The following is a 22950-nucleotide window of genomic DNA, read 5'->3' as shown; positions in this document are numbered from 1 at the left end:
AACAACAACAATAATACCATCCGTGCATTGACTCTCACTGTGGGCCAGGCCACGTGTTACACATTTTACCTGTATCCCGTTTAATCCTCCAGCATCCCTAGGAGGGAACCCTCGGTGCCCAAGGTCAGCAGCTTGCACGTGGTGGGGCCGTGATTTGAATCCAGGCAGCCTGGCTGTGGACCCCGCCCTCCTAATTCCTACACCTCTGCCACGTAGGCAAATGAAGGGACTGTCTGACACGCCAAAGGCCTCTGCTTTGATGCAATTATTTTGTATTATTTAAGTATTTTTGGATTCAATCATGTGAAATGCTTTATGCCCCCTAGGAGGCCTTCAGGCCCGAGTTTGAATCCTGGCTATGGCTAGAAGTGTCCGAACTGGGCGGCTGCTGGAATGTGGGGACAGAGGGTGGGGAGTAAGAAGGCCCCTCTGACAGGTTCACATGAAGGACAGTGCTACCAGCCTCCGGTCATACTGGCTGGGCACCCAGCCCTGCACTCACTGCAGGTGGGGGGGGGGGTCCTCTCCTGGAGCCTTATTTCCCCGTGTACACAGCGAGGCGGGGAACAGTCTGAGCTACTTGACCTCTTTCAGATCGCAAACCCCCGGTGACAATTTTTTTAAAAATATATTTTATTGATTTTTTACAGAAAGGAAGAGAGAGGGATAGAGAGCTAGAAACATCGATGAGAGAGAAACATCGATCAGCTGCCTCTTGCACACCCCCTACTGGGGATGTGCCCGCAACCAAGGTACATGCCCTTGACCGGAATCGAACCTGGGACCCTTGAGTCCGAAGGCCGACGCTCTATCCACTGAGCCAAACCGGTTTCGGCCCCGGTGACAATTTAATGAAAGATACAAACTAGAAAAATGCAGAGACATTCAGGGGGATCACAGGCCCCACCAGGAATCCCTAGGCTCCAGCGATAGCTGTGGTTTAGGCTCCTGGGCTCCCGGGACAGAGAGACACAGGTTTGGGTCCTGGCTGCCCCACCTGTTAGCCCTGAGACCGTGTTACAGGGCTTTCACCGCTCTGAGCTTCAGTCTTCTTTACCAGAAAAGAGGTAGTTATACTAATCTCACACGCTGTCTCAAGAACCAGCCCAAGCCACTGCAGGAAGGCTCTCGCAGGCCGCACGGTGGTGGGCATCCATAAAGGGGGACGCCCAGGTTTAAGGAAATCGCTCTCCACGTGTGGCCCATGGACCCGCTGGATCAGAATCGCGTTCTACAAGTCTGGGGTGGACTTAGCTTGAGAAGCACTGCACCTTTCCAGCCTCTACGGGCCAGGTTCTGCAAAGGGACCGACGGCTTTCTGGCCGGCTGGGAAGAGCAGAAACAGGTGCAGCGGTGGGGCCAGGGACGCTAGGTGCCTGTGGCCCCCCCTCCTCCCCCCACCACCCCTGGGAACGGGCAGAGCCCTGGCTGGCCCACGCCTTGCCCCCAATGGGCCTTGGCGTCCCTGGCCCCTCTAGCTGACCTCTGCTCGAGGCCCCACGCCCTCTGGGCCAGGCTACACGGGGAGGGACCAAAGCAAAGGGCCTTCCGGGAGGGGGGACAGAAAGGAAAGTGAAACCTGGCCGGCCAGACTTTCGCTTTCTCTGCTTCCACGCGCCACCCAGGTGGCCCCGCTGTCGCCCTTCGCGCTGGGGGCCCGGTCGCTGCGGGCCCAGAGCTGCCCCCCAGCACTGCGTCCCCGATGGCCGGCGACCCCTGGCGGAGGGAGGAAGGAAAGGTCCCCGATGGCGATGGCGGACGACCCACGGCGGGGGCCGGGGGTCCCCTGCGTCTCCGTGACTGGCTGCTGTTGCAGATCGAGAGCGGGAGCTACCCGGGGTTGCGCTGGGAGGACGAGGGCAAGACCCTCTTCCGCATCCCCTGGAAGCACGCAGCCAAGCAGGGGTACCAGGCGCAGCAGGACGCGGCGCTCTTCAGGGTAAGGGGCGGGGGCCAGCCGGCCTGGCAGGGAGGGCTGTGGACCAGCACGGCCCCGACCCCTCGAGCACCTGGGCCACTGGCTCGGCCCTTAGCCTCAGTCGTCTCTAGTGGCCTCCACAGATGGGAGGCCCTCAGACCCCCTCTGAAAACAGAACCCCCACGTCTCAGGGGGCCTCTCCTCCCTCTCCACTGCGTGAAATGAGATGGGAACCCCTTCCGCCCCGCCCCCCCAGCTTGGGGACATTTTGTGTGCTTCCCAGCACCAGCCCTTCTCAGGGACCTACCCGTCCAGGGATGCCCTCCCTTTCTTCCGTCATCATTAACTTCCTCCCAGCTGGCGCTTTCCCATCACACTTAAGGCCCAGAATCTCTCCTGTAAGCAATAAGGAACCAGCCAACCACGTATCAGGCGGCCACCAGCACCCCAAACACCGCGCTGTCTCTAGCTCCCGATCCTCTGGTCTCCCCATCTCCTGGAAAAAGGCTCCTGGCCACCAACTCCCTCGCTCACAGCCCCCCCAATTCCTTCTCTCCCTCCTCTGCCCCTTCTGGCTTCTGTCCCTCCTGCTAATGTTGTTAGGTGCCAAATCTAAGGTTGCCATCACTGTCATCTTCTTTGACCCCTGGGGAGGGGCGTGTCTGGAACTGGAGCACCCTCCCTCCTCCTTGAAACACACTCGCTTGGTTTCCAGAATCTCTGCCTCCCCTCACACACACACCCTGCCCTCCATTTTTCTCTGACCTACCTTCATGGCCCCTGCTTCTCAGCCTCCAAGCCCTCCTCTCCCGTTTTGGGGCTCTCAGCATCCACTCCTGGACCTTCCTCTTCATGTCCCATCCTCCCCTTCCACAGCCTCAGCATGGAGCCCCCAGCCTGTTGGTCTCATAGTCCCCAGACCTCTCAAACTCAGCATCTCCTCAACACCACGCTCATCTGCTTGCCCCTGCAAGCATCCGTTTCTCGAAATGGAATATTGCACACGTTGCCACCCAGACCCCAGAGCCAGGGCCCTGAACCCTGGCATCCTTCCTCCCTCCCAATCTCATTCTACTCCTCTCCCAAGGCCTGCTGGCTCTTCCCACAGAACCTTCTTCCATCCATGGACTTGGACCCATTCTGCACATCTCTCACCAGGACATCTGCTGTGGCCTCCTTGAACTCCCTGGTTTCCCCCCCGTCTCTCAGCTGTCCCCTCAGTCCTCCAAAGGGATCTTTCTAAATGTAAATCTCGCCTTGCTGCTCCCCTACTCAGAATCCTTCCGTAGCTCTGCATTGCCCTTGTGATAAAGTCTCAACTCTTTATCATGGCCTCAAGGCCCTGGAGGAACTGCTCATCCCTGCCCTCATCTCTCCACTCCCTCCCCTCCCCAACGGTGGACCCAGCCTGAGAGTCCTTTCAGTTTCCAAATGCTTCCTGGCTCTCTCACCACTGCACCTTGGCACCTGCTGTTCCCTCTGCTGGAGCACCTCTCCTCTTCCGTGTTTACCTGGCCAACTGGCTCAGCTTAAACGCTTCTTCCTCAAGAGTCTTCCCCGATGCATTCATTGAATGCGTTTTTTAAGTCTAACTCAGTGCTTCTCCCACTTCATCCCTGATTCCTTCGGCTTCCACCACTGAAACCACTTTCCCTACGAATTGTAAGTGCCTTGGTGACACCGAGCAACGGAGCCTGGCACACAGTAGGTGCTCAGTAAGAGTTTAAGTGTTTGCATGGCCTTCTGTGCTGCTGTTCAGAGGAGAGAGATTCTGCAGGCTGGCCCTCCCCATCCTTCTGGCTGCTTCGAACATCCCTCAACCCACCACTGACACACACGTGACTCCCTGGCTTCACACCTTCCTGGTGCCCAAAGCCAGGGAATGAAGCTTGGCCTTTGCGGACATTCGTGACCCAGCTTCAGCCTGTCTCTTCCTTGGTTCCTCTCCACCTTTCCCCCACCACACACATTATTTGTGGATTTCATGTTCGCAAATTCACTCACTCGCTGAAATTTGTAACCCCCACATCAATACCCAGGCACTGTTGTGGCCGCTTACAGACACCTGCAGACGAGTGAACAACCTAAGTCCCTGGACGTGCACATTCCCAGCTGAGGTTGAACAGGTGACGCTCTGCCTTCTTGTTTTCAGCCCTCATGCTATAAACAAATGTCCTTTTTGCCGTCTACTTAGTGCCACATGTTAAATATTTTTGTGCTCTTTTTAAAAATATTTTTATTGATTTTTAGAGAGAGAAAGAGAGAGAGAAGAAGAAGAAGAAGAAGAAGAAGAAGAAGAAGAAGAAAGAGAGAGGAGAGAGAGAGAGAGAGAGAGAGAGAGAGAGAATACATGGATCAGCTGCCTCCTGCACACCTCCTACCAGGGACTGAGCCTGCAACCCCCACATGTGGAGATGGAGAAGCCCTCAGGGGCCATCAGGACTGGCATCAGGGCACCAGCAGTGGGTGCAAGCAGCGGCTCTGGCTGGCCCCGATTGCCCCTCAGGAGCAGGAGGAGGTGGAGAAGCCCTGAGGGGTGATGGGGCTGGCGCCGGGTGCCAACAGTGGGTGAGAGCGCCAGGCAGGACTGTGGCGTGGGAGCAAAGAATTTTCAGTAACCACCAGAGGCTCGCCTTGGTCTGGTGCCCCCCTCACCTGCTCCACCATCCCGCCTAGGCCGATGCCCACCATGTTCTGTGCGTGCTCCCTGGTGGTCAGTGCACATAATAGTGACAGGTTGTTCGGTTGTTCCACCGTTCAGTCTATTTGCATATTAGGGTTTTATATATATAGATAAGGTATCCTGTGGAAATACACACAAAACAAAGTTATTGATCACTTAATGAAAATGCTTCTAGATGCTGCCTAGACTCTATAGTGGATATCCATCACACACACACACACACACACACACACACACACACACACACACTGGCCCAGGGATGGACATAGCACCACAGTATTCCTGCAGTAGCTATCCCGGGCCCTTCATGAGCCTCTGTGAGAACTCCTTTTGAATTGGAATTTCTACTCACAGGGTATGTTTCTACTTTATTTAACTAGGCATGCCAGATGACCTGCACCCATTCCATGCCCATCAACTCTGCCCACATCGCAACCAACTCCTGACATTATCCAACTGGCTAAATTTTGTCAGCTTACAAGTGATATCTCTATGTTTATTTGCATTTCTCTAACACTAATGCATTTAAATACTCATATGTTCATGGGCTTATGGTTTCCTTTTCTGTAAATCATTCATTCTTGTAGACTTGCAGAAGTTTTTTATATGTTCCAGATTTAGCCCATTGCTAATTTCAAACATGGTCCATTTGTTTTGCCTTATGGTTCATGCCTTTGAAGGTTTGTTCCCAAGCACTCTCTGCTCCTAGAAGGTTTTCTCCTACATTATCTCCTATTAATTTCATAAGTTTACCTCTTACTTTTGGTTTGTTTATCTTCTGGAGTCCACTCTTTGTATGTGGCAATAGGTTAAGATTTAATTTCATGGTTCTCCAGATAGCAACTCACCACATTATTTTATATCCTGTCATCCTATTTCTTTTTTATTTATCACAATCCATAATTTGGAATATAGCTATTACCATTGAGCTGTCTTTTCCCATCAGACTGGAGCTCCTTGAGAGCAGGGACTATGTCTGTCTTGCTCCCCATTCAGTTCCTAACTCGGGCCTGACACATAGTAGGAGCTCAAGGAATATGGGCTAGATGGAGGAAGGGAGGAAAGAAGAAAGGAAAGGATGGAGAGGTGAAGGGACAAATGGTCAGAGGGAGAGAGAGAAGGGTTGGAGGCAAGGGAGGCCCTCATTCTTTTTTGTAACACCAGTCCCCCCACCCCAGGATATTCCTGCCCAAATACCCTTGCTCATCCCCAGGCCTGGGCCATATACAAGGGCAAGCACCTGGAGGGCACTGACAAGGAGGACCCCTCTACCTGGAAGACACGGCTTCGCTGCGCTCTCAACAAGAGTGTGGACTTCCGTGAGGTGCGTGAGCGCAGCCAGCTGGACATCTCCAACCCCTACAAGGTCTACCAGATTGTGTCGGACAGTGCCCATGGCCCAGGTACCATCTTGCCCCTGGAGGTAGTGGCCAAGAATGGCTCTCTGGGCAATAAGTACCTCATTTTGCACATCATAAAATGGGAAATGGTGGGCTTATTGAGCTTAAACTCATGGGCAGTTAAACAGAGAAGGACCCTTAGACCAACCACTTAATCTCCCCATGTGAAAAGGAGGAAACTTAGGCCCAGAGAGAGGTGGGTCTTGCCTGAGATTATGCAGTGAGCTGGGGTACTCGGTCTGGGATCATCTCAGTTGAGGGGGTTCCCCTTGGGGCCCAGGAAACAATAGTCTATCTCTTACCCCATCTAGCTACCAGGGCTCGTGCTTCCTCTGAAGAGGAGGGCGTTCTCCAGAGCCAGCAGGAGCCCCTTAGAGAAGTGATGGAGCCCGCCTGCAGGACAGACCAGGTCAGTGTGTCTCCTGCAGCCCTCCAGCCTTGCCAGCTGTCACCTTTTACCCAAACACCCTCTCAATGTCTCCAGCACATGCTCTTACCCCCTCCATGCCCACCCTTCCCATCAGCTCTACTTCACCTCTGCCATCACTTTCAACTCCATCATTCTATTCACTTTGCCTCCATCATCTCTAGCTCCCTCACTGTTCCCATCACCTCCATCATCTTCAGCTCCATCACTGTCTGCATCAACGCTATTTTCTCCAAGCTTACTCCCTGACCCCTATCATCAGTGGGTCCATTACTCTGACCCCAGTCACCCCATGATATCCAGTTCTACTACTGAATTCCCTTCACTGTCATCACCTGTAGCTCTCTCACCCCATCATCTCCATCTCTATCACTGTCTGTATCACCCCTACCATCTCCACCCCATCACTTCTCCCCCATCATCAGTGGTTCATTTTTCTGTCCCCATTCCCCCATCAGTCTGATCCATTCCACTCTCTCGTACTCCTATCGGCATCCATTCCGTCACTCTGTCCCGCTATCTCTATCACTTCTGTTCCCCATTCACTCCTAGCACTTTCCCCCTATCATAGTGAGCTTCATCTCTGACCCCATCACCTCCAACAACCCCGTCAACTCTCTTTTCACCTCTATGGGGAAAAGGTCTTAAGCTCTGAAACCTCAAATTCCTGTCAACCCCAGGGGACCTTCAATCTACCCAGACCTCCCTCTGCCCCACGGCAGACGGTCTGGGAGCTCCTCTCCCCGCCTCACTACTCTCTCTCCTGGTGCTCAGGCTGGCTCCGGATTAGCCACGGAGGATGAGAACAGGGAGCAGCCCCCCAGGCTGGCCCAGCAGGGCTCATTGGCACCAGCTGCCTTGCTCCTAGGCCCTCTGGCTGACCACAGTAAGTACTGGGTTTCCTCACCCAGCCCTGCATCCTCCCTGGCCTCCTGCAGGACCTTGATCTCAGGGTCAAGGAACACGGGGTGAGGTGGTGCCTGAGTGCTTTCCCTCCTTCCCCAGGGTACCAGGCACCGGACCCCTCCCGCTTCCGGAGCCCTTTGCCCTCTGAGGACTTCAGCAACCCCGGTAAGGAATCTAGAGGCTCTCCCGCTGGCCACCTGCAGGCGGGGGGCTGGGGCCAGTGAGCCTCTGTCTCCCCACAGTCCCCAGCCCAGACTCCCACTAACCAGCTAGCTTTTGCTGAGGGCTTCGTCTCTCCCGGGCATCCTTCCAAGTTCTCCCCACAGTCCTGAGAGAGCGATCCTGCCACCACCCCCATTTTACAGATGCAGAGCCAGACACAGGTGAGGGACCTTGCCCAAGGTCACACAGCGAGCAACTGGGGACGTTCCTAACAGCTCCTAAGTGCCAGAGAGAGAGGAGAAGCCCAGGGCCTGGCTGCAGAGCCCACAGCCCTAACCACTGAACACCGCTGGCTCCTCACAGGGGAGGCTGCTGCGTTGTTGTTATTTCCACCAGCATTCATGGATTTGCTGGGCAGAGGGCCTCCGGGTGACGCCCCAGTGTACAGACAGGCCCGGCTCTGCTTTTGAAGCTCAACTCGCATTCCGTTTATACTGGAAGCGGCAGTTACTTACCACCGCCGCCACTGCTGGGATGATTGCTCTCTCTTGTGGGGAGGACCCGCCGAACTTCCTGAGGCGGGGGATGGAGGGGGGCGGAGGGGAGCGCCTCAGGGTCCCCTGCCCTGCGGAGGGGTGAGATGCGGGGGAGGAGGGAGCTGGCGCCACCCTCACCTGGCGCGCCTCCGGTCCCCTCCCCGCAGATTGCTGGCTGCACGTGCGGCTGTTCTACGGCGCGGAGCTGGTGCGTGAAGCCACCGCGCGCACCGCCGAGGGCTGCCGCCTGGGCCCGCGCGCAGCCGCGGTCGACTCCGCCGCGGAGCGCCTCCTGGGGCCGCCACGCGAGGCACAGGTTCGCTTCCCGGAGCCGCCGCCCGGAGCCCGCGTGCTGCGCCGCCTGCTGCCGCACCTGGAGCGCGGCGTGCTGCTGTGGGTGGCGCCCGAGGGCGTGTTCGCCAAGCGCCTGTGCCAGGGCCGCGTGTACTGGCGCGGCCCGCTCGCCCCGCACCGCGCGCAGCCCAACAAGTTGGAGCGCGAGCGCACCTGCCAGCTGCTGGACACGCGCCGCTTCCTCGCAGGTAGGTTGAGAAGGTGGGGCCGGGGTGGCTGGACACAAGGGTGGGCAAAGGGGTGTGGGCAGAGGGGAGTGGGCACACCAGGTGTGGGGCAGGGGAATGGGCTTCAGGATGCGGGGCATGGGGTGGACATAGAAACAAAGGACCTGGCACGGAAGTACTGGGAGTGGGAACAGATCTGGGCATCAGGAGAGCTGGGCACAGATATTGATGTAAACATATGGGAGATATAGGCGGGAACAGGCTTGGGGCATTGGGGGGGCATACACAGAGGCGTGGGCAGGTGTGTTGTCATAGGGCAGGGTGCTAGGCGTAGGGTGGGCAATGGGGCACTGGGCACAAGATAGGCATAGGTGAGTGGCAATGGGCATGGATGGGCATAAAGGCAGAGCAGTGAGCATAGGGGCACAAGGCATGGGGCATGAGCACTGGAAGTGGGCACGGATGTGGGACATGAAACGTGGAAGTGGGCATAGGGCATGGGTGTGCACAACGGGGATGTGGGCTCATAGGACATGCGCATGGGATATGAGCGCAAGGTGGGCACCAGGTGGGACGTCCCATCTTGGCCCAGCCCCGACAGTCTCGGTGCCCGCAGAACTGCGGGCCCACCTGCAGGACGGCCGCCCGGAGCCCGAGTACCAGATCCGTCTGTGCTTCGGCGAGGAGTACCCGGGCCCCCCGGACCAGCCCCAGGAGCGGCTCCTCATGGCCCACGTGAGTCACCTCCCCACTCCAGTCCCCACACCCTCCAGTCCCCTCCTCACAGCCCCTCACTGCTCCCTCTAGTCCCAGCTCTGCCCCTGGCCTGCTATATGACCCTCTGGTCTGTATGACCCAGCATGTAAAAAGTGTGGGGGGGAGGGGCCATCATTAGGCTGTCACTCCCCACAGGAGCATAGAAGGTGGGGAACGGAGAAAGTCGGCTCATTGCCTCCCCTCCCCCTGCAGGTGGAGCCAGTCTTTGCCCGAGAGCTCCTCCTGCACGCGAAGCACCACCACCACAGGGCCCCGGGCGCCAGGCCCCAGTCCCCACATCCCTGATGGCATCACTCACTTGGTGACACACCTGAGCCAGCCCTAAGCAGCTGCTTCCTCCTCATACCTTCTAAAGTCACCCCCCACCAACAGGATGCAGATCCCACCCCAGCTCTGCCCAAACTGAGCCAGCGGACTTGGGCCTTCCCCACCCCCCACCGATCATGGCCTTCAACCTCTGAGCTGAGGAGCTGTAGCCCTGGAACGCAGTGTGTAGGTGGATGGCCTCTAGGCTGGGCCCGGGGTGTCGGGCGGAAACTGAACTGGACCTTGAGATTCCAGAAACAGCAATTAGAGCAGAAGAGATAAGACTTCGTCTCTTTGTTGAGAGCCCAACATGCCCATAACGGTTCATCTAAAGCAGACCTTACCTGCGATTGATCCATGATAAGCTTTGCTTAAAGCTGAGTTTACCTCTAAGGGGCTCTGAGTTTCCAGACTCTTCCTCCTACCTGGGTTTGGGGTGAGGGGAGGAGGTCCCAAAACAGAGGACTTGGCCTGACCCTGGGACTTTGGATGCTAACCACTAAACCACCAACATCCGGAGACACTTTCTTTGGAGAAACTGAGTCAGGCCCCCCAAACAGAGCCCTGGGGCAGAAGACAAAGTGGGAACTAGGAGGAGTCCAGCCCCTCCCCAAGCCCCTTCAGACTCTACAAACTGTAAGTTGTAGGAAATCCCTGAGATTGGGAGGGAGCCCCTCAACCATGAGGGCAGTTGACCCTGCTTTGTCAGTAAGTCACTACTTTCTGCCCCTTTCCTGATTTCCGACTTGAAAGGGCTGCTTTTGCAGGTGGCATCATAATAAATCTCTTTTAGTGAGACATTAATACGTCACATGTTGCCCGGATGGCGTGGCTCAATGGTTGAGTGTGGACCTATGAACCAGGAGGTCACAGTTTGATTCCTGGTCAGGGCACATGCCTGGGTTGTGGGCTCGATCCCCAGTGTGGGGCGTGCAGGAGGCAGCCGATCAACGATTCTCTCTCATCACTGATGTTTCTATCGCTCTCTCTCCCTCTCCCTTCCTCTCTGAAACAAATAAAAAAATATATTTTAAAAAAATAAGTGACTGCCCTAACCGGCTTGGCTCAGTGGATAGAACATCAGCCTGAGGACTGAAGGGTCCCAGGTTCGATTCAGGTCAAGGGCATGTACCTTGGTTGCGGGCACATCCCCAGTGGAGGGTGTGCAGGAGGCAGCTGATCGATGTTTCTCTCTCATCGATGTTTCTAACTCTCTATCCCTCTCCCTTCTTCTCTGTAAAAAATCAATAAAATATATTAAAAAAATAAATAAGTCACTTTTACGGGAGTGGGGGGTGGGGGTGGGGACTATGATTCAACAAAGGACAGAAGTCAATCAGATCGCTGTTTTTTAAATTCATTCAACAAATGAATTTGCCCGAGAGCTCCTCCTGCACGCGAAGCGTTGATTGAACACCTGTTCCAGGCCAATGCTGGACACACTGGGGACAGAGCAAAATAGCATGGTCCCTGCTCTCCTGGGGTTCCCAGCCTGTTTTCCAGTGGGGCCCCAGGGACTTCTCTATCCCTGCCCCTCACAGGAGAGGTGATGTGAAGGAGTTACAGAATCCTAGGTTGAAATCCTAGCCTTTTCATTCTCTAGCTGTGTGACCTTAACCAAGTCGCTTCACTTCTCTGAGCCTCAGATCCCTCATCTCTCCCAAAGCAGCTCTGAAGGCCTCTGGAGCAGGGTTGGTCTGAGAAGTAAGTGTGGAGAAGGGAGGTGAATGGGCCTGGCATGGAAGGAGGCACACAGTCGGTACCCTCTGACTTGGTGGCTTGTGGTTCAGAGAACATGGAGGAAGCTCCCCCATCTTTCAGAAGGCCTGGGTGTCTGTCCTGGGCTTTGTTTGTATCCCTGGCCTAAGGCTGCAGCTGGCGGGGAGCTCAGTTCAGAGTGACAGTCCTCAACCATGTCCTACTCGGTGCTAGGCTCACAGAGGGTGCTGGGTACTATGTGGGGGAGCCTGTTGCCTCCTCACCACAACTCGAACAGATGAAGAGTCACCAGCTCCACTTCAGAGGTGGGAAACAGAGGCTCAGCCAGGGTCAGGGACTTGCTTGAGACACCTCATGGGAGAGGGCATATCTCTGCCCAAATGTCTGTCCTCCCTACACCACTAGAGGGCGCCGGGGCTCAGCCGATGGGTCTGGCTGGCTCTCATCACCATCCCAGGTGCCCCACCCCACATTCACCCTACTGAGAGGGGGTGAGGGAATAAATAGTGTGGCCTCCAGGGCTCTGCGTGGTGGGGAGTAGGGAGAAGAAGACCCGGGCCTGGGAGGAGGAGAGGAGGAGAGGGGAACGGGAGGTGGGGGCTGGAGAAGCCCCGGTGGCTTTTCGCAGGGAGACCCCCAGGTCTCTAGCTCAGCACTTAGATTCTAAGTTCTCCCCTCTCTCCTCAGGGATGACTGTCTCTCTGCCTCTCTACCCCTCCCTGTCTTGTGGGAGTCTCTCTCTCTGTATCCTCCTTTTTCTCTCTGTCTCTGTACATTTATTTCTCTATTTCAGTGATTCTTTTTCTGTATACTACGTGCATGTATGTGTGCACGTGTGTGTATTTTTTGTCTTATCTTTGTCTCTTTATGTCTCTGCCTCTATCTCTCTGTGTGTGTTTCTGTCTCTTGCTATATCTCTACCTCTCTTTGTCTCTGTCTCTGTCTTTTTCCCCCACTATCTCTGTCTCTTTACATCTCTGCCTCTGTCTCTTTTTGTTTCTGTCTCTGTCTCCCTCTGTTTCACATCCTGTCCCTCCCCAGCCACCACCACGCAGCACATGTGGGCTGAGGGTCTCACTCCGTCCCTTCCTTCCCAACTTCTTACCCCTGGCAGCTGCTCAAAACTTCCCAATCCAGGCCTCTCCTGCCCGCCCCTCTTGGGCCTTGGAGGAGGGGGTAAGGGAGGAAGGGAGGGCAGCCTGGCGGGCCCACCCCTTTTTGCCTTTCCAGGCTGGGAGGCTGGGCCAGTGGGCCTTTTAACCAGCCTGGGCAGGCTGTGCCGGACACCAGCCCTGGACGCAGTGCCTGGCTCCCGCGGTCCTGGCAGCCGCCAGCCCGGCCAGCCCCGCCAGCATGCAACAGCAGCCCCCACCCGGGCCCCTGGCCCCTGCAGCCGAGCCCACCAAGCCCCCCTACAGCTACATAGCCCTGATCGCCATGGCCATCCAGAGCTCCCCGGGGCAGCGGGCCACGCTCAGCGGCATCTATCGCTACATCATGGGCCGCTTCGCCTTCTACCGCCACAACCGGCCCGGCTGGCAGAACAGCATTCGCCACAACCTGTCACTCAACGAGTGCTTTGTCAAGGTGCCCCGTGACGACCGCAAGCCAGGCAAGGGCAGCTACTGGACCCTGGACCCTGACTGTCACGACATGTTCGAGCACGGCAGCTTCCTGCGCCGGCGCCGACGCTTCACCCGGCGAGCAGGTGCTGAGGGCACCAAGGGCCCTGCCAAGGCACGCCGAGGACCCCCCAGAGCCACCAGCCAGGAGGACCCAGGAGTCCTCGATACCACGACCGGCAGGCAGTGCGCATTCCTGCCGGAGCTGCCAGAGCCCAAAGGCCTAACCTTTGGGGGGCTGGTGGGGACCTTGCCAGCCAGCCTGTGCCCGGCAACCGCCGATGTCAGGCCCCGGCCATCTGCGGAGCCCAAAGAGATGCCCACGCCCAAGCCTGCAGGCTCAGGGGAGGTCCCCATGGGCACCTCGTCTTCCTCATGCCCGGCCTTTGGCTTTCCTGCCAGCTTCTCCGAGGCTGAGGGTTTTAGCAAGGCCCCGACACCCATCCTGACCCCCGAGGCGGGCCTTGGGAGCAGTTACCAGTGCCGGCTGCAGGCCCTGAATTTCTGCGTGGGCACCGACCCCGGCCTGGAGCACCTCCTGGCCTCAGCGGCGCCCTCCCCTGCGCCTCCCACCCCTCCAGCCTCACTGCGGGCCCCGCTGCCCCTGACGGCCGACCCCAAGGAGCCCTGGGCTGCAGGCGGCTTCCCTGTCCAGGGAGGCTCTGGCTACCCGTTGGGGCTGACCCCCTGCCTATACCGGACACCAGGAATGTTCTTCTTTGAGTGAAGCCAGCCTGGCCTTGGGCAGCCCCTGCCACTCCGCCCTCCAGGCTGAGCCTGGCTGTAGGATCGGGGAGCTCTCAGAGGACCCAGGCCTGGCAAGGCAACGACAACCGGGACAGGAAGCCAAGATTGGAGTGGTGAACACTCAGCCAGCCCCAGGGCCTCCGGACAGACTTGCGGGGAGGGGAAGCAGAGCCCCCTTGAGGTTTATCTGTGGCTCTCAGGGCCAATAAAGCCAGTGTGATGATGAGGGTCAGCTTGCTGGATGGTTGGGGGCTAAGGGCGGGGAAGCCTGGTTCCGCGTGGGGTGGCTGTGGTTGTGGGGTTGTGTGGCAGGTGAGAGACCCCGGGTGGAAATGTTCCACATGAGGACTGCTCCTGCTGGGGACTTTCTCGGGGAGTTTCCCAGGAAGGCAGAGGAAGGGGGAGCAGGGAATGGGGTAGAGAGAGGCGGGAGGCAGCCATGAGAGAGAGCAGGCAGGGGGTGAGGCTGGCCTGGCCGGCGGGACGGGTTCTCCAATCCCAAACTCTGACTCAGCTGCCCCCGTCATGAGGGGTCAGGATAACTGTGACCATTTGTGACATTTACTCCATCCCAGGCTTCTACCCTCTCGCCAAATCCCGTGTGGTATGGGATGATATCCTCGTTTGACATTGGAGGAATCGGAGCCTTGGAGAGTTTGGGGTCCTAGCTTCGACTCCGGATGGCACATGAGTGGCAGAGAGGAAATGGGAGCTGGGTGTGTGTCTGCCCCAGGCCTGGCCTGCAGTGTGAGCGGACGCAGGGTGCCACGCCGGGTAGGAGCAGAGCTGGTGGTGTCCGGGACGGAGCTTGTGGGGGTGGAGGGCAGGAGGGTTCCAATGCCAGTGGTAAAAGGGCACAGCTTATCCCTTTCAAGGCTCAAAGGCAGGCACTAGTCCCCCCGCTGGATTTCCTGCCAGAACGGGGGCTCCTGGGTCCCAGCTCTCTGAGCTCTCCTGGTGACTCAAGCATTTCTCTCATGGGGGGAGGGGAGCGGCTGTCCTGGGTACGGCCCAGAAGGGACAGAGCCCTGGCCTTTGGCCCTCTCTGGCTGCCCCCGTGGGGAAGCAGGAGAAATGGGTGTATTGTGCCCCCGTCGGAGGAAGGAGCTTAGGGTGTGGAAGCTCACTGTCCCCACACTCCCTCATGTCAGAGTTGCTGAGGCTCCTTCCAGAGGCCTCAGTTCCCCATCTGGATGATGGGTGTAGGGAGAGAAGGGCCAGGATACCGAGGGACCCCTTTCTGGTCTTTGGTGTAGTGGTCTGGAGGGTCTTACAGCCCACAAGGCGACACCCAGGGGGCTGGAGACCCCTTCATGGGGCGGGCAGCCCAGGCCCCTCCAGAGGCGCTTCCTGGGCAGGCAGCCACGCGGACTTCAGTCTCTGCTGCTCCCTCCTCCCTCAGCAGGTCCCCTGGGGCTTGGGAGGAAGCGAGCCGGGCTGGACAGCCCCAACTGTCTGGTTCCCACAGACTCCCGAGCCAGGGTGGAGAGGGGTCCCGCAGGGTGGGGGCGAACTGAGGCCGGAAGGGGTTGAGAAAGTGCCTGGCCAGCTGTGGGGCCCCTCCCTCCCATGTCTGCTGGACCCCAGCCTGGAACCCATCGAGCGATGGGGAGAAGGAGAGAGGGTCTGTCCTGTCACATTCGGGCAGCCTCGTGGCTGGAAGGGGGGGAGAGAAAGGTCCTGTGTGGGGGGACATGGATGAGGAGAGGGGAAGGAGGCTCTTGTGTGGGTTCAGAGATGGCATGTGCCTGTGTGGGTCAGTATGTCTGTGTGTGTGTGTGTGTGTGTGTGTGTGTGTGTGTGTGTGTGTGTGTGTGGTGCACAGAGACAGTTATAGAGACAAGGACAAGCAGATTCAGGGAAGGAGGCCGCTGCCAGGCACTGTTCCCTGTGGTGCATTCCTCTGGAGACCTGGTGACCCCAGTTCCTTCCCAGCCTTGTCCTGAGCTCGTAGGAGGATGGGGAGGCTGGCCTGCCTCAGGGAGCCCCGGCCTCTGCATCCTGCCCAGCCCTCCCCTGAGGAGGTTTGGCTTCTGAACTGAGGTGGGGGCTTGGGGAGAAGAACGCCGCATCCCCTGCGTGCCCACCCTTTGCCCTGGGGAACCCACACCCAGGAGCACCCTCTCCACATCCCTCTCTGGCCCCCAACACAGCCAAGAAGTGAAGACAGGCCCCCCTCAGTCCCAGTCCCCGAGCAGGACCCCGGGCTCAGTGCCTGCCTTGGACTCGCTGTGTAAGACTGGACCAGTGCCCACCTCTCTGGCCCTGATTTCACTCCCTTTGCCCCAGGGGGGTGGGGAAGCAGGGAAACAGCCTGACTTGTTGAGTCTGCGTCCCAGAGGAGGGTGTGACCTGGGGGGTGGGCTGGAGGGCATCTCACCCCCAGAGGTGCTGGCCCAGAAGGCCCAGACATCATGATCTCACGTTGCCCTCTGCTCGCTGCCCAGCCCGGGGACCCCACCCACTGGGCCTTCTGCCCTCACATTCTTTCCATGACCAGCAGACACCCTCTGGCTCCTGCCTGGCCACCCCCACCTGGGGGGAGGCAGTTCTTAGCAGAGATTCAGCATGCCCACGCTGGCGGACCCCGAGAGTGCACCTCAGCATAGATGACGAGACCGGCCAGAGGAGGGAAGTGACATTCCCAAGGCCACACAGCACGGCCTCCGTCCCTACCAGGGCTCCCCTCCGCGGCTCGAAGCTGTGTCGGGACAAGGGCCATCCCACCTGACTCTGCTGCAAGGACCCTTCCCACTGCGGACTTGTCTGAGCCAGGAGGAGGTCACAGCCCCCACGCCTCCTCGAAGGGAAGGGCGAAAAGGGCACTGAGTCACCTTGCTAAACCCCAACTGAAAACGGTAAAACCAGTGGTATTTCAGGATGTTCCAGAGTGTTTAATCACAGCAGCTCAGATTCTTGGAATATCAGAGTTGAAAGGGCGTCTCCCGCTCAGTTTCTGAATCCTCTCTACACCAAGTAGTGCGCACACCCCATGGGGTTCCAGGACAAGGGAGCCCCTGACCTCAGAGGCACCCCGTCCCCTTTGGCAGCTCCAAAGGACTGTCAGGAAGTTCTTCACCTGCTGGTCCTTTGGTCTCTGCTCTCCCTGCCCCCAAGGCGGCCACCCCCACCCCCAGGGCTGGGCCCTCAGCAGCTCCTCCGCCCTCCACATCTTATCTCTCCTCCCGCTCTCCCACCCACGTTTCCTTCCCTGGTTTCTGGCATTCCATTGCCCAGAGTTCAACACTCCTTCCCACACCCCAGGCAGCCCCTGGGCCAGGGGTGGGGAGACCTTCTCCCTTGGAGGGCGGGTGCTCTGAGGCCACCAAGTGAGGAGGAAGGAGGAAGGGGGAGGCCATGGCAGCCAGCCGGGCATGTCCGCCCGCTGGGAGTGTACGGAACCCAGGAATCCAGGCCTCAGCCAAACATGTCCTCCCCACACGGGCTCCCATCTCCCCGCGGGCTAGGCTGCCAGAGGCAGTAGGTGCAGCCGCGAAGAGCAGGAGCCCTGGGAGCCCAACTGCCTGGGTTCAGATCCGAGCTCTGTCAGTTCCTAGCTGTGTGACCTTGGGCAAGTTGCTTTCCCATACTGTATGTTTCTGTGTTTATCTATAAAACTAGAGGCCCAGTGCATGAAATTCATGCATTGGGGGGGGGGGGGGTTGTCCCTCAGCCAGGCCTGCACCCTCTCACAGTCCGGGACCCCTCAGGGGATGTCTGACTGCCAGCTTAGGATCGGGCCTAAGCTGGCAGGCAGACATCCCTCTCGCAGTCCAGGACCCCTTGCTCCTTACTGCCTTCCTGCTCGCTGCTCCTTACCGCTCAGCTCGCTGTTCCTTAGCGCTGCCCTGGAGGCGGGACAGGCTCCCGCCACCGCCACTGTGCTCGCCAGTCGTGAGCCCGGCTTCTGGCTGAGCAGTGCTCCCCCTGTGGGAGCGCACTGACCACCAGGAGGCAGCTCCTGCTTTGAGTGTCTGCCTCCTGGTGGTCAGTGCACATCATAGCGACCGGTCATTCCGTCATTCGGTCGATTTGCATATTAGGGTTTTATTATATAGGGTGTGGACATTAACAGTACCTACCCCCATGAGGTTGTTCTGAGGATTACATGAGCTAATATTTGCAAAGTGCTTAGAATGGAGTCTAGCACATGGAAGCTGCAATATAGTTGTTAAGTACAATAAATACATATTTGGGCCCTGGGGGCATGTCCCCTTAAACTGATTTACCCCCCAAGGAAAGGCCACGCTACTGTGGAGGTGTGGGGATGCAGGGGAGGAAAGACTGATGTAGACAAGGCTTTGGATTTAATTCCTGGCATCTCGTCTTCCTGGCTGTGTGACCTCGAGCAAGTGGACTCGCCTTCCTGAGTTCCAGCTTCTTCATCTGTTAAATGGGGACAATGATTCCAATTCCCAGGACTGGTGTGTGGGAAACCCGCACAATATGTGTGCCATTCAGTCAACGAGAATAAAGTTGGAACATAAAACAGCCTCACTGGAAGGTCTTGTAACCGCAGCCCAGTCCTCCTCACCTCTTTGCCGAGGCAGAACTTCCCTCCCAGCAGGTCTGGAGGTGCCGAGCCCCCTGTTCCTACTGGTAATTGGCTGGTGACGCAAAGAGGCAGCTGGTAGGGCTGAAGGAAGCTGCTGCAGGCTAAAAACAGGCCCGCGTCAGCCAGAATCCTGCTGGTGTTCCCTGGAAAGGCCGGGCCCTGCTCCTGACCACAGTCCTCGGGGTGCACCTGTCTCCCGTATACAAATAAGAGTCTAATCCTCCTGCTCCAGGTTAAGACAGCCGGTTCCCTGGAGAGTCTCTTTTTCACTCTCTGTCCCCCCACCTGGAATGCTCACCCCCCACCTGCAGACTCCTCCCATCCAGAGCCCAAGTTAAATGTCCCTGCTCAGAGAAGCCCCTCCCCTGGATCTGAGTGGGCGCCCCGAGACCATTTACCCTTTTCTTTCTCTGCAGCCTATCAGGTTCCTCCGCTGGCACCTACTGCAGTGCGGAAGCATGCATTTCTGGTGTATTCACTTTCATCGTGTTTCTCCTTAGAACGTGAGCGTCAAGAGGCGGGGGTTGGGTCTGCCTTAATCACTGTATCCACTTCCTTCACCCGGTGGCCAGCACAGAGCAGGCCCTCAATGAAGGTTTGCAGAGTGGACAAGTGGAGTCGTGGTCAGCCATTCATCCGTTTGCCATGGATTGAATCTCAGAGGGCTCCTGGCTCCCTCAGAGCAAAAGCCCAAGTCCTCAGGGGCCCGCGTGACCTGGCTTCGCCTCCTCTTGCCCTCCCCTGACTCCAAACAGCCTTCACACTTGCTCTTCCTTCTGCCTGGAACAACCGAGCAGGAACCCCTCAGGGCTCCCTCCCTCATGCCCTTCACGTCCTCAGAGAAGCCCTCCCTGGTGGCCATGTGCCCACCCACCCCACCAACACCTTCTAACTTCATCTCTGCCCTTCAGACTTCTCCTGCTAGAACGAAGTTTCACGAGGCCAGAGACTTTGGTCAATGGGCTGCTGGTCCCAGAACCTAGAATGGCGTCTGGCACGTAAGAGGAGCCGGAGAAGGAGCTGTGGGACGAGTGTGAGGTCAGCCGCCCATGCCGCTCTCCACATCTCACGTACCTTTTATACTGGCTGCTGTCGGCCCACTTCACAGGTGGGACTCTGAGGCTCAGAGAAGGCAAATAAATCGACTGGAACCCCGTCTGTCTGACCGGCACCCAGTCTCTGCCGCCAGCCTGTCTCCCGAGAAGTGTATGAGATCTGTCCCCGGCCGCCTGTCCCCACTTCCTCACAGCCCCTCAGGCAGACATGGCTCAGCCTCTGTCTGGTCTCCCTGTCTCCAATCTCTCTCCCGCTCACTGACCTCCCTGGCTGCAGAGACCCTTCTGAACCACAGATCTGACCACGCCCCTTCTTTGCTTAAAACCCTTCCATGGCTCCCTGTTGCCCCGATCCAGGCTGGCATTCGAGGCTGCCAAACTTCTCCAGACTTATCTCCCGCCTCATCAGATGCAAGAGCCTCACTGAACTGCGCCCAGACAAGCTTGCTCTCAGCTCCAAGCCTTTAGACACGTGACCCCCCTCGGCCTGGAACGCCCTCTTCCCTCGATCTGGGAAAACCCTGCTCCTATTTGCCCTCGGCTTGGCTGTCACTTTCACTGGGGAGAAAACAGGGGTTAGTGTCTTCTTCCACATCCTTCCCGCTTCACTGTCATCCCCAACCTCCTGCCCACTGGGGTCCCAGGGGCTGTGAACTCCCCAAGGGTGGGGACCATGACTAATTCGTCGCCAGGCTCTAGACTGAGGCCAGGCCCAGAGCAGGGACTCCACAATTAGCCATGAGGTGACTGGACGTGTCGGAAGTCTGACGGCTGGCTTTGCATCCTGACTCCACTGTTTACTGGCTGGGAACCCATGGACTTGTCCATCAGCTCCCTGTGCCTCAGTTTCCTCATCTGTGCAAAGCTGGCCGTGTAAATACCCACTCACAGTGTGGGGATGAGTGAGCTCATACGTGCAGTCACTTGGTACAGTGCCTGGTGCTCAATAAATAACGCCGTGAGAGTGAAGGAGGGAACAGGTGGTGGGCAGCTGCGCGAGTGGGAGCTTGGTCCAGGTGGGCACCTCCTTCAGGACGGCCCTGGCTGCTTCACACCCTCGAGGCAGCCCTGTCACTGGCCGAATCTTTTCCCACCGCTGCCCTGTTGGGTCCAAGGTGGCCAGTGGAATTTGAGGCCAGTGGACACAGACAGGAAAAGGCAGCGTCGCCAGCCTTGGTGTAATCCAAACCAGATGCAGCCTCAGACCCATGGGGTGGTCACTGTGGGCTTGGCCAAGGCCCAGAGGCAGGAAATAGTCTTGGAGGAACGCTCTCTGGGCTGGGACCAACCAGGAGGAGCTGTCCCATTGAGGCCGTTAACCCTTGTGAGCCCACAAAGGGGGCCAGGACACGGGCCGAGGAAGCTTGTGGTTCTGGCCCCATGAGGCACAGAGCACCTTGCAGGAAAGGCCACAGCATCAGCCGTGTGCTGGGCGCCATGCAGGAGGAGCCCACACACCAGGCTCCACGGCGGGCAGGGCACACCAAGCAAGGGGCAGGGGGCAGTCCTAGCCTAGCACTGGGGACTTGCAGACCCAAAGCTTTGGCCCTGGCCTGGCTCCAGCTGGCAGGCCCAAACCAGCTGAGGGTTCATTCCCTCCATCAGGTGGCTCCTAGGGGGGAAAAGCTGCTCCCACCTCCCCCGAGGCTGCTGGGGATGGGAGCTCCAGTGATGGGTGCCGGGGCCAGGCCTGCAGAGAGGCAGAGACTCGGTCCCATTTTAGGGGCTGCCACCCCAGCTTTTTCCTAGGTGTTCTCTGTGGCCCTTGGAAGGAGCAAAATCTCTCTGAATCCCCAGTTCTCTATCCATATTGCTGCCTCCAGGGACCAGGGGAGGCCCAAAGGAGGTACCTAATGAATCAAAAAGAGCTTTCTAAGATGTGCTCCTGGGAAGGGATGGGGACAGAGGCAGAGATCAGCCTGTTCCCTGGGTCTGGGTGGGCTTCTTGCCCCGGATATATTCACTTGCTATGTGACCTTGATCCAGTCACTTTCCCTCTCTGAACCTGTGAAATACGGTGACTGAGCACCCAGTCCCATATCTTGATTATCACCATGGCCCTGGGAATGGCAGAGGAGAGCAGAGCTGAGGGTTTCATATTAGGAAGGAGGGGAGTGAGGCTTGTGCTGGGAGCCAGGGGTCCCGGGTTCTAGGTCCAGCTGTTGCCGTCTCTGCTGAGGGGCCTTCCTCGTTTTGGCCTCGGTTTCCACAGCTGGACCCAGGCCCTAAATCTCTGCTGTCACTGGACCTCATTCCTCCTCCCCGCCAACCCACAGCAGTGACTCATCCCTCATCATCACGCTGTGTGGCCGGAGCTCAGCCTGGGTGGGGGCCAGCGAGGCTGAGAACTCAGAGGAAACCACAGGCCCAGCCCAGCTGGCAGGTGGCAGGTGGGCAGGCAGCAGGGATCCTCGGCCATGGGGGCCTGGCCCTGAAACTCATTTCCCACCAAGAGCCCAAGCTAGGCTCCCAAGCCCCTCCAAGCCCTGACTACACACCCCACCAGGCCCAGACCCCAGAGTCACCCACTCCGTGTGGCACCTGCTGCAGCAGGACTCTGCACCCACCTGCTGGAAGAGGGCAGGGGTGGCGGTGAGGAGCCTGGCCTCACCCATGGGGTGGTCACTGTGGGCTTGGCCAAGGCCCAGAGGCAGGGGACCAGTGTTCATCACAGAGGCAGGGGAGGGAGGAGATGAACTGTTGTGGTCTCGGTCTGTGGGCAAGTCCAAGCTTCCCAGGAGGCAGGCAGCGCAGCAGTTAAGAGCATGGGCTCTGGGCCTGGATTGGGTACAAATCCTGGCTCTGCCACTGACACTATATGAGCCTGAGCAAGTGGCTTATCCTCCATGAGGCTTGGCTTTCCCATCTGAGAAGTAGACGCAACACAACGCCCGCCTCGCAGGGTCACCGTGAGCAGTGGATGCGATCGTGAGCAGAGCTGGGCCGGGCCCGCACCCAGGTGCTCCGTGTATGTGAACTGCGCTCACTGCCGTTCCTGCTGGGACCCAGAGCTATGCCTCCAGCAGGTGGACCAGCTGCCCTGCTGAGGTCAGTCCCCCTTCTGACCAATGTCCTTCCTCACAACCAGAAAGGCTGCACCCTCTTAGGGTTAAGCTCTCCTGTCACCCCGCCCCCAGCAGATGGGGCCCCCTCCTCTGCACTGCAGGCCTGTGGTGGGTCCAGCAGAGAACAGCTCTCTCCCGGGGCCTCCTGGGAGACCCCCTCCCTGCAGGCCCAGCAAAGACTCTGCTCCCTGCTGACGCCTTGCTCTGGTGAGAAGCAGGGCGGGCTCAGAGCAGAACCCTGCTCTGGGAGACGGAGAGTTCATTTCAAGCCCCAGCTTCTGACTTGTTGAGTACACTTCACGTTTCCTCCCCTCTATGAGCCTCAGTTTCCCCCTCGGTAATAGGAATAATAATAATATCTACCACCTAACCTTTCTGAGAGGAGTAAATGAGTTACTATACATACACGTGCTTAGATAGAGCCCGGTACACAGTAATCACCCCATAAGTGTTAGCTGGTGCTGTGACCTCCCTCTCACAGATGAGGAAACTGAGGCACAGTGTAGGGAAGCCACCTGCCCAGATCATGCCCTGGGCAGTGTGGCTCCTGA

The 22950-nt window shown here is 58.0% G+C and overlaps 2 protein-coding genes across 2 annotated transcripts; both read left to right on the top strand.

The window, feature by feature from the left end:
• The first annotated feature begins 1578 nt into the window (after positions 1–1578).
• LOC103285803 (interferon regulatory factor 4-like) lies at positions 1579–10681 on the top strand. Its single transcript, XM_028144630.2, has 8 exons — positions 1579–1939; positions 5815–6004; positions 6313–6410; positions 7203–7314; positions 7434–7499; positions 8200–8574; positions 9170–9288; positions 9523–10681. Exons 1-8 carry the CDS (start codon positions 1703–1705, stop codon positions 9613–9615), a joined length of 1290 nt encoding a protein of 429 aa, XP_028000431.2. The 5' UTR covers positions 1579–1702; the 3' UTR covers positions 9616–10681.
• A 1949-nt stretch (positions 10682–12630) lies between these two features.
• On the top strand, positions 12631–13950 carry FOXS1 (forkhead box S1). Its single transcript, XM_008140966.3, has one exon. It carries the CDS (start codon positions 12709–12711, stop codon positions 13702–13704), a length of 996 nt encoding a protein of 331 aa, XP_008139188.1. The 5' UTR covers positions 12631–12708; the 3' UTR covers positions 13705–13950.
• The last annotated feature ends 9000 nt before the right edge of the window (positions 13951–22950 follow it).

The sequence above is a fragment of the Eptesicus fuscus genome, chromosome 12, assembly GCF_027574615.1.
Source record: "Eptesicus fuscus isolate TK198812 chromosome 12, DD_ASM_mEF_20220401, whole genome shotgun sequence".
In the NCBI taxonomy this organism is placed as follows: domain Eukaryota; kingdom Metazoa; phylum Chordata; class Mammalia; order Chiroptera; family Vespertilionidae; genus Eptesicus; species Eptesicus fuscus.
Note: the sequence above shows the minus strand (reverse complement) of the source record. Positions and strands in the feature narration are given on the sequence as shown.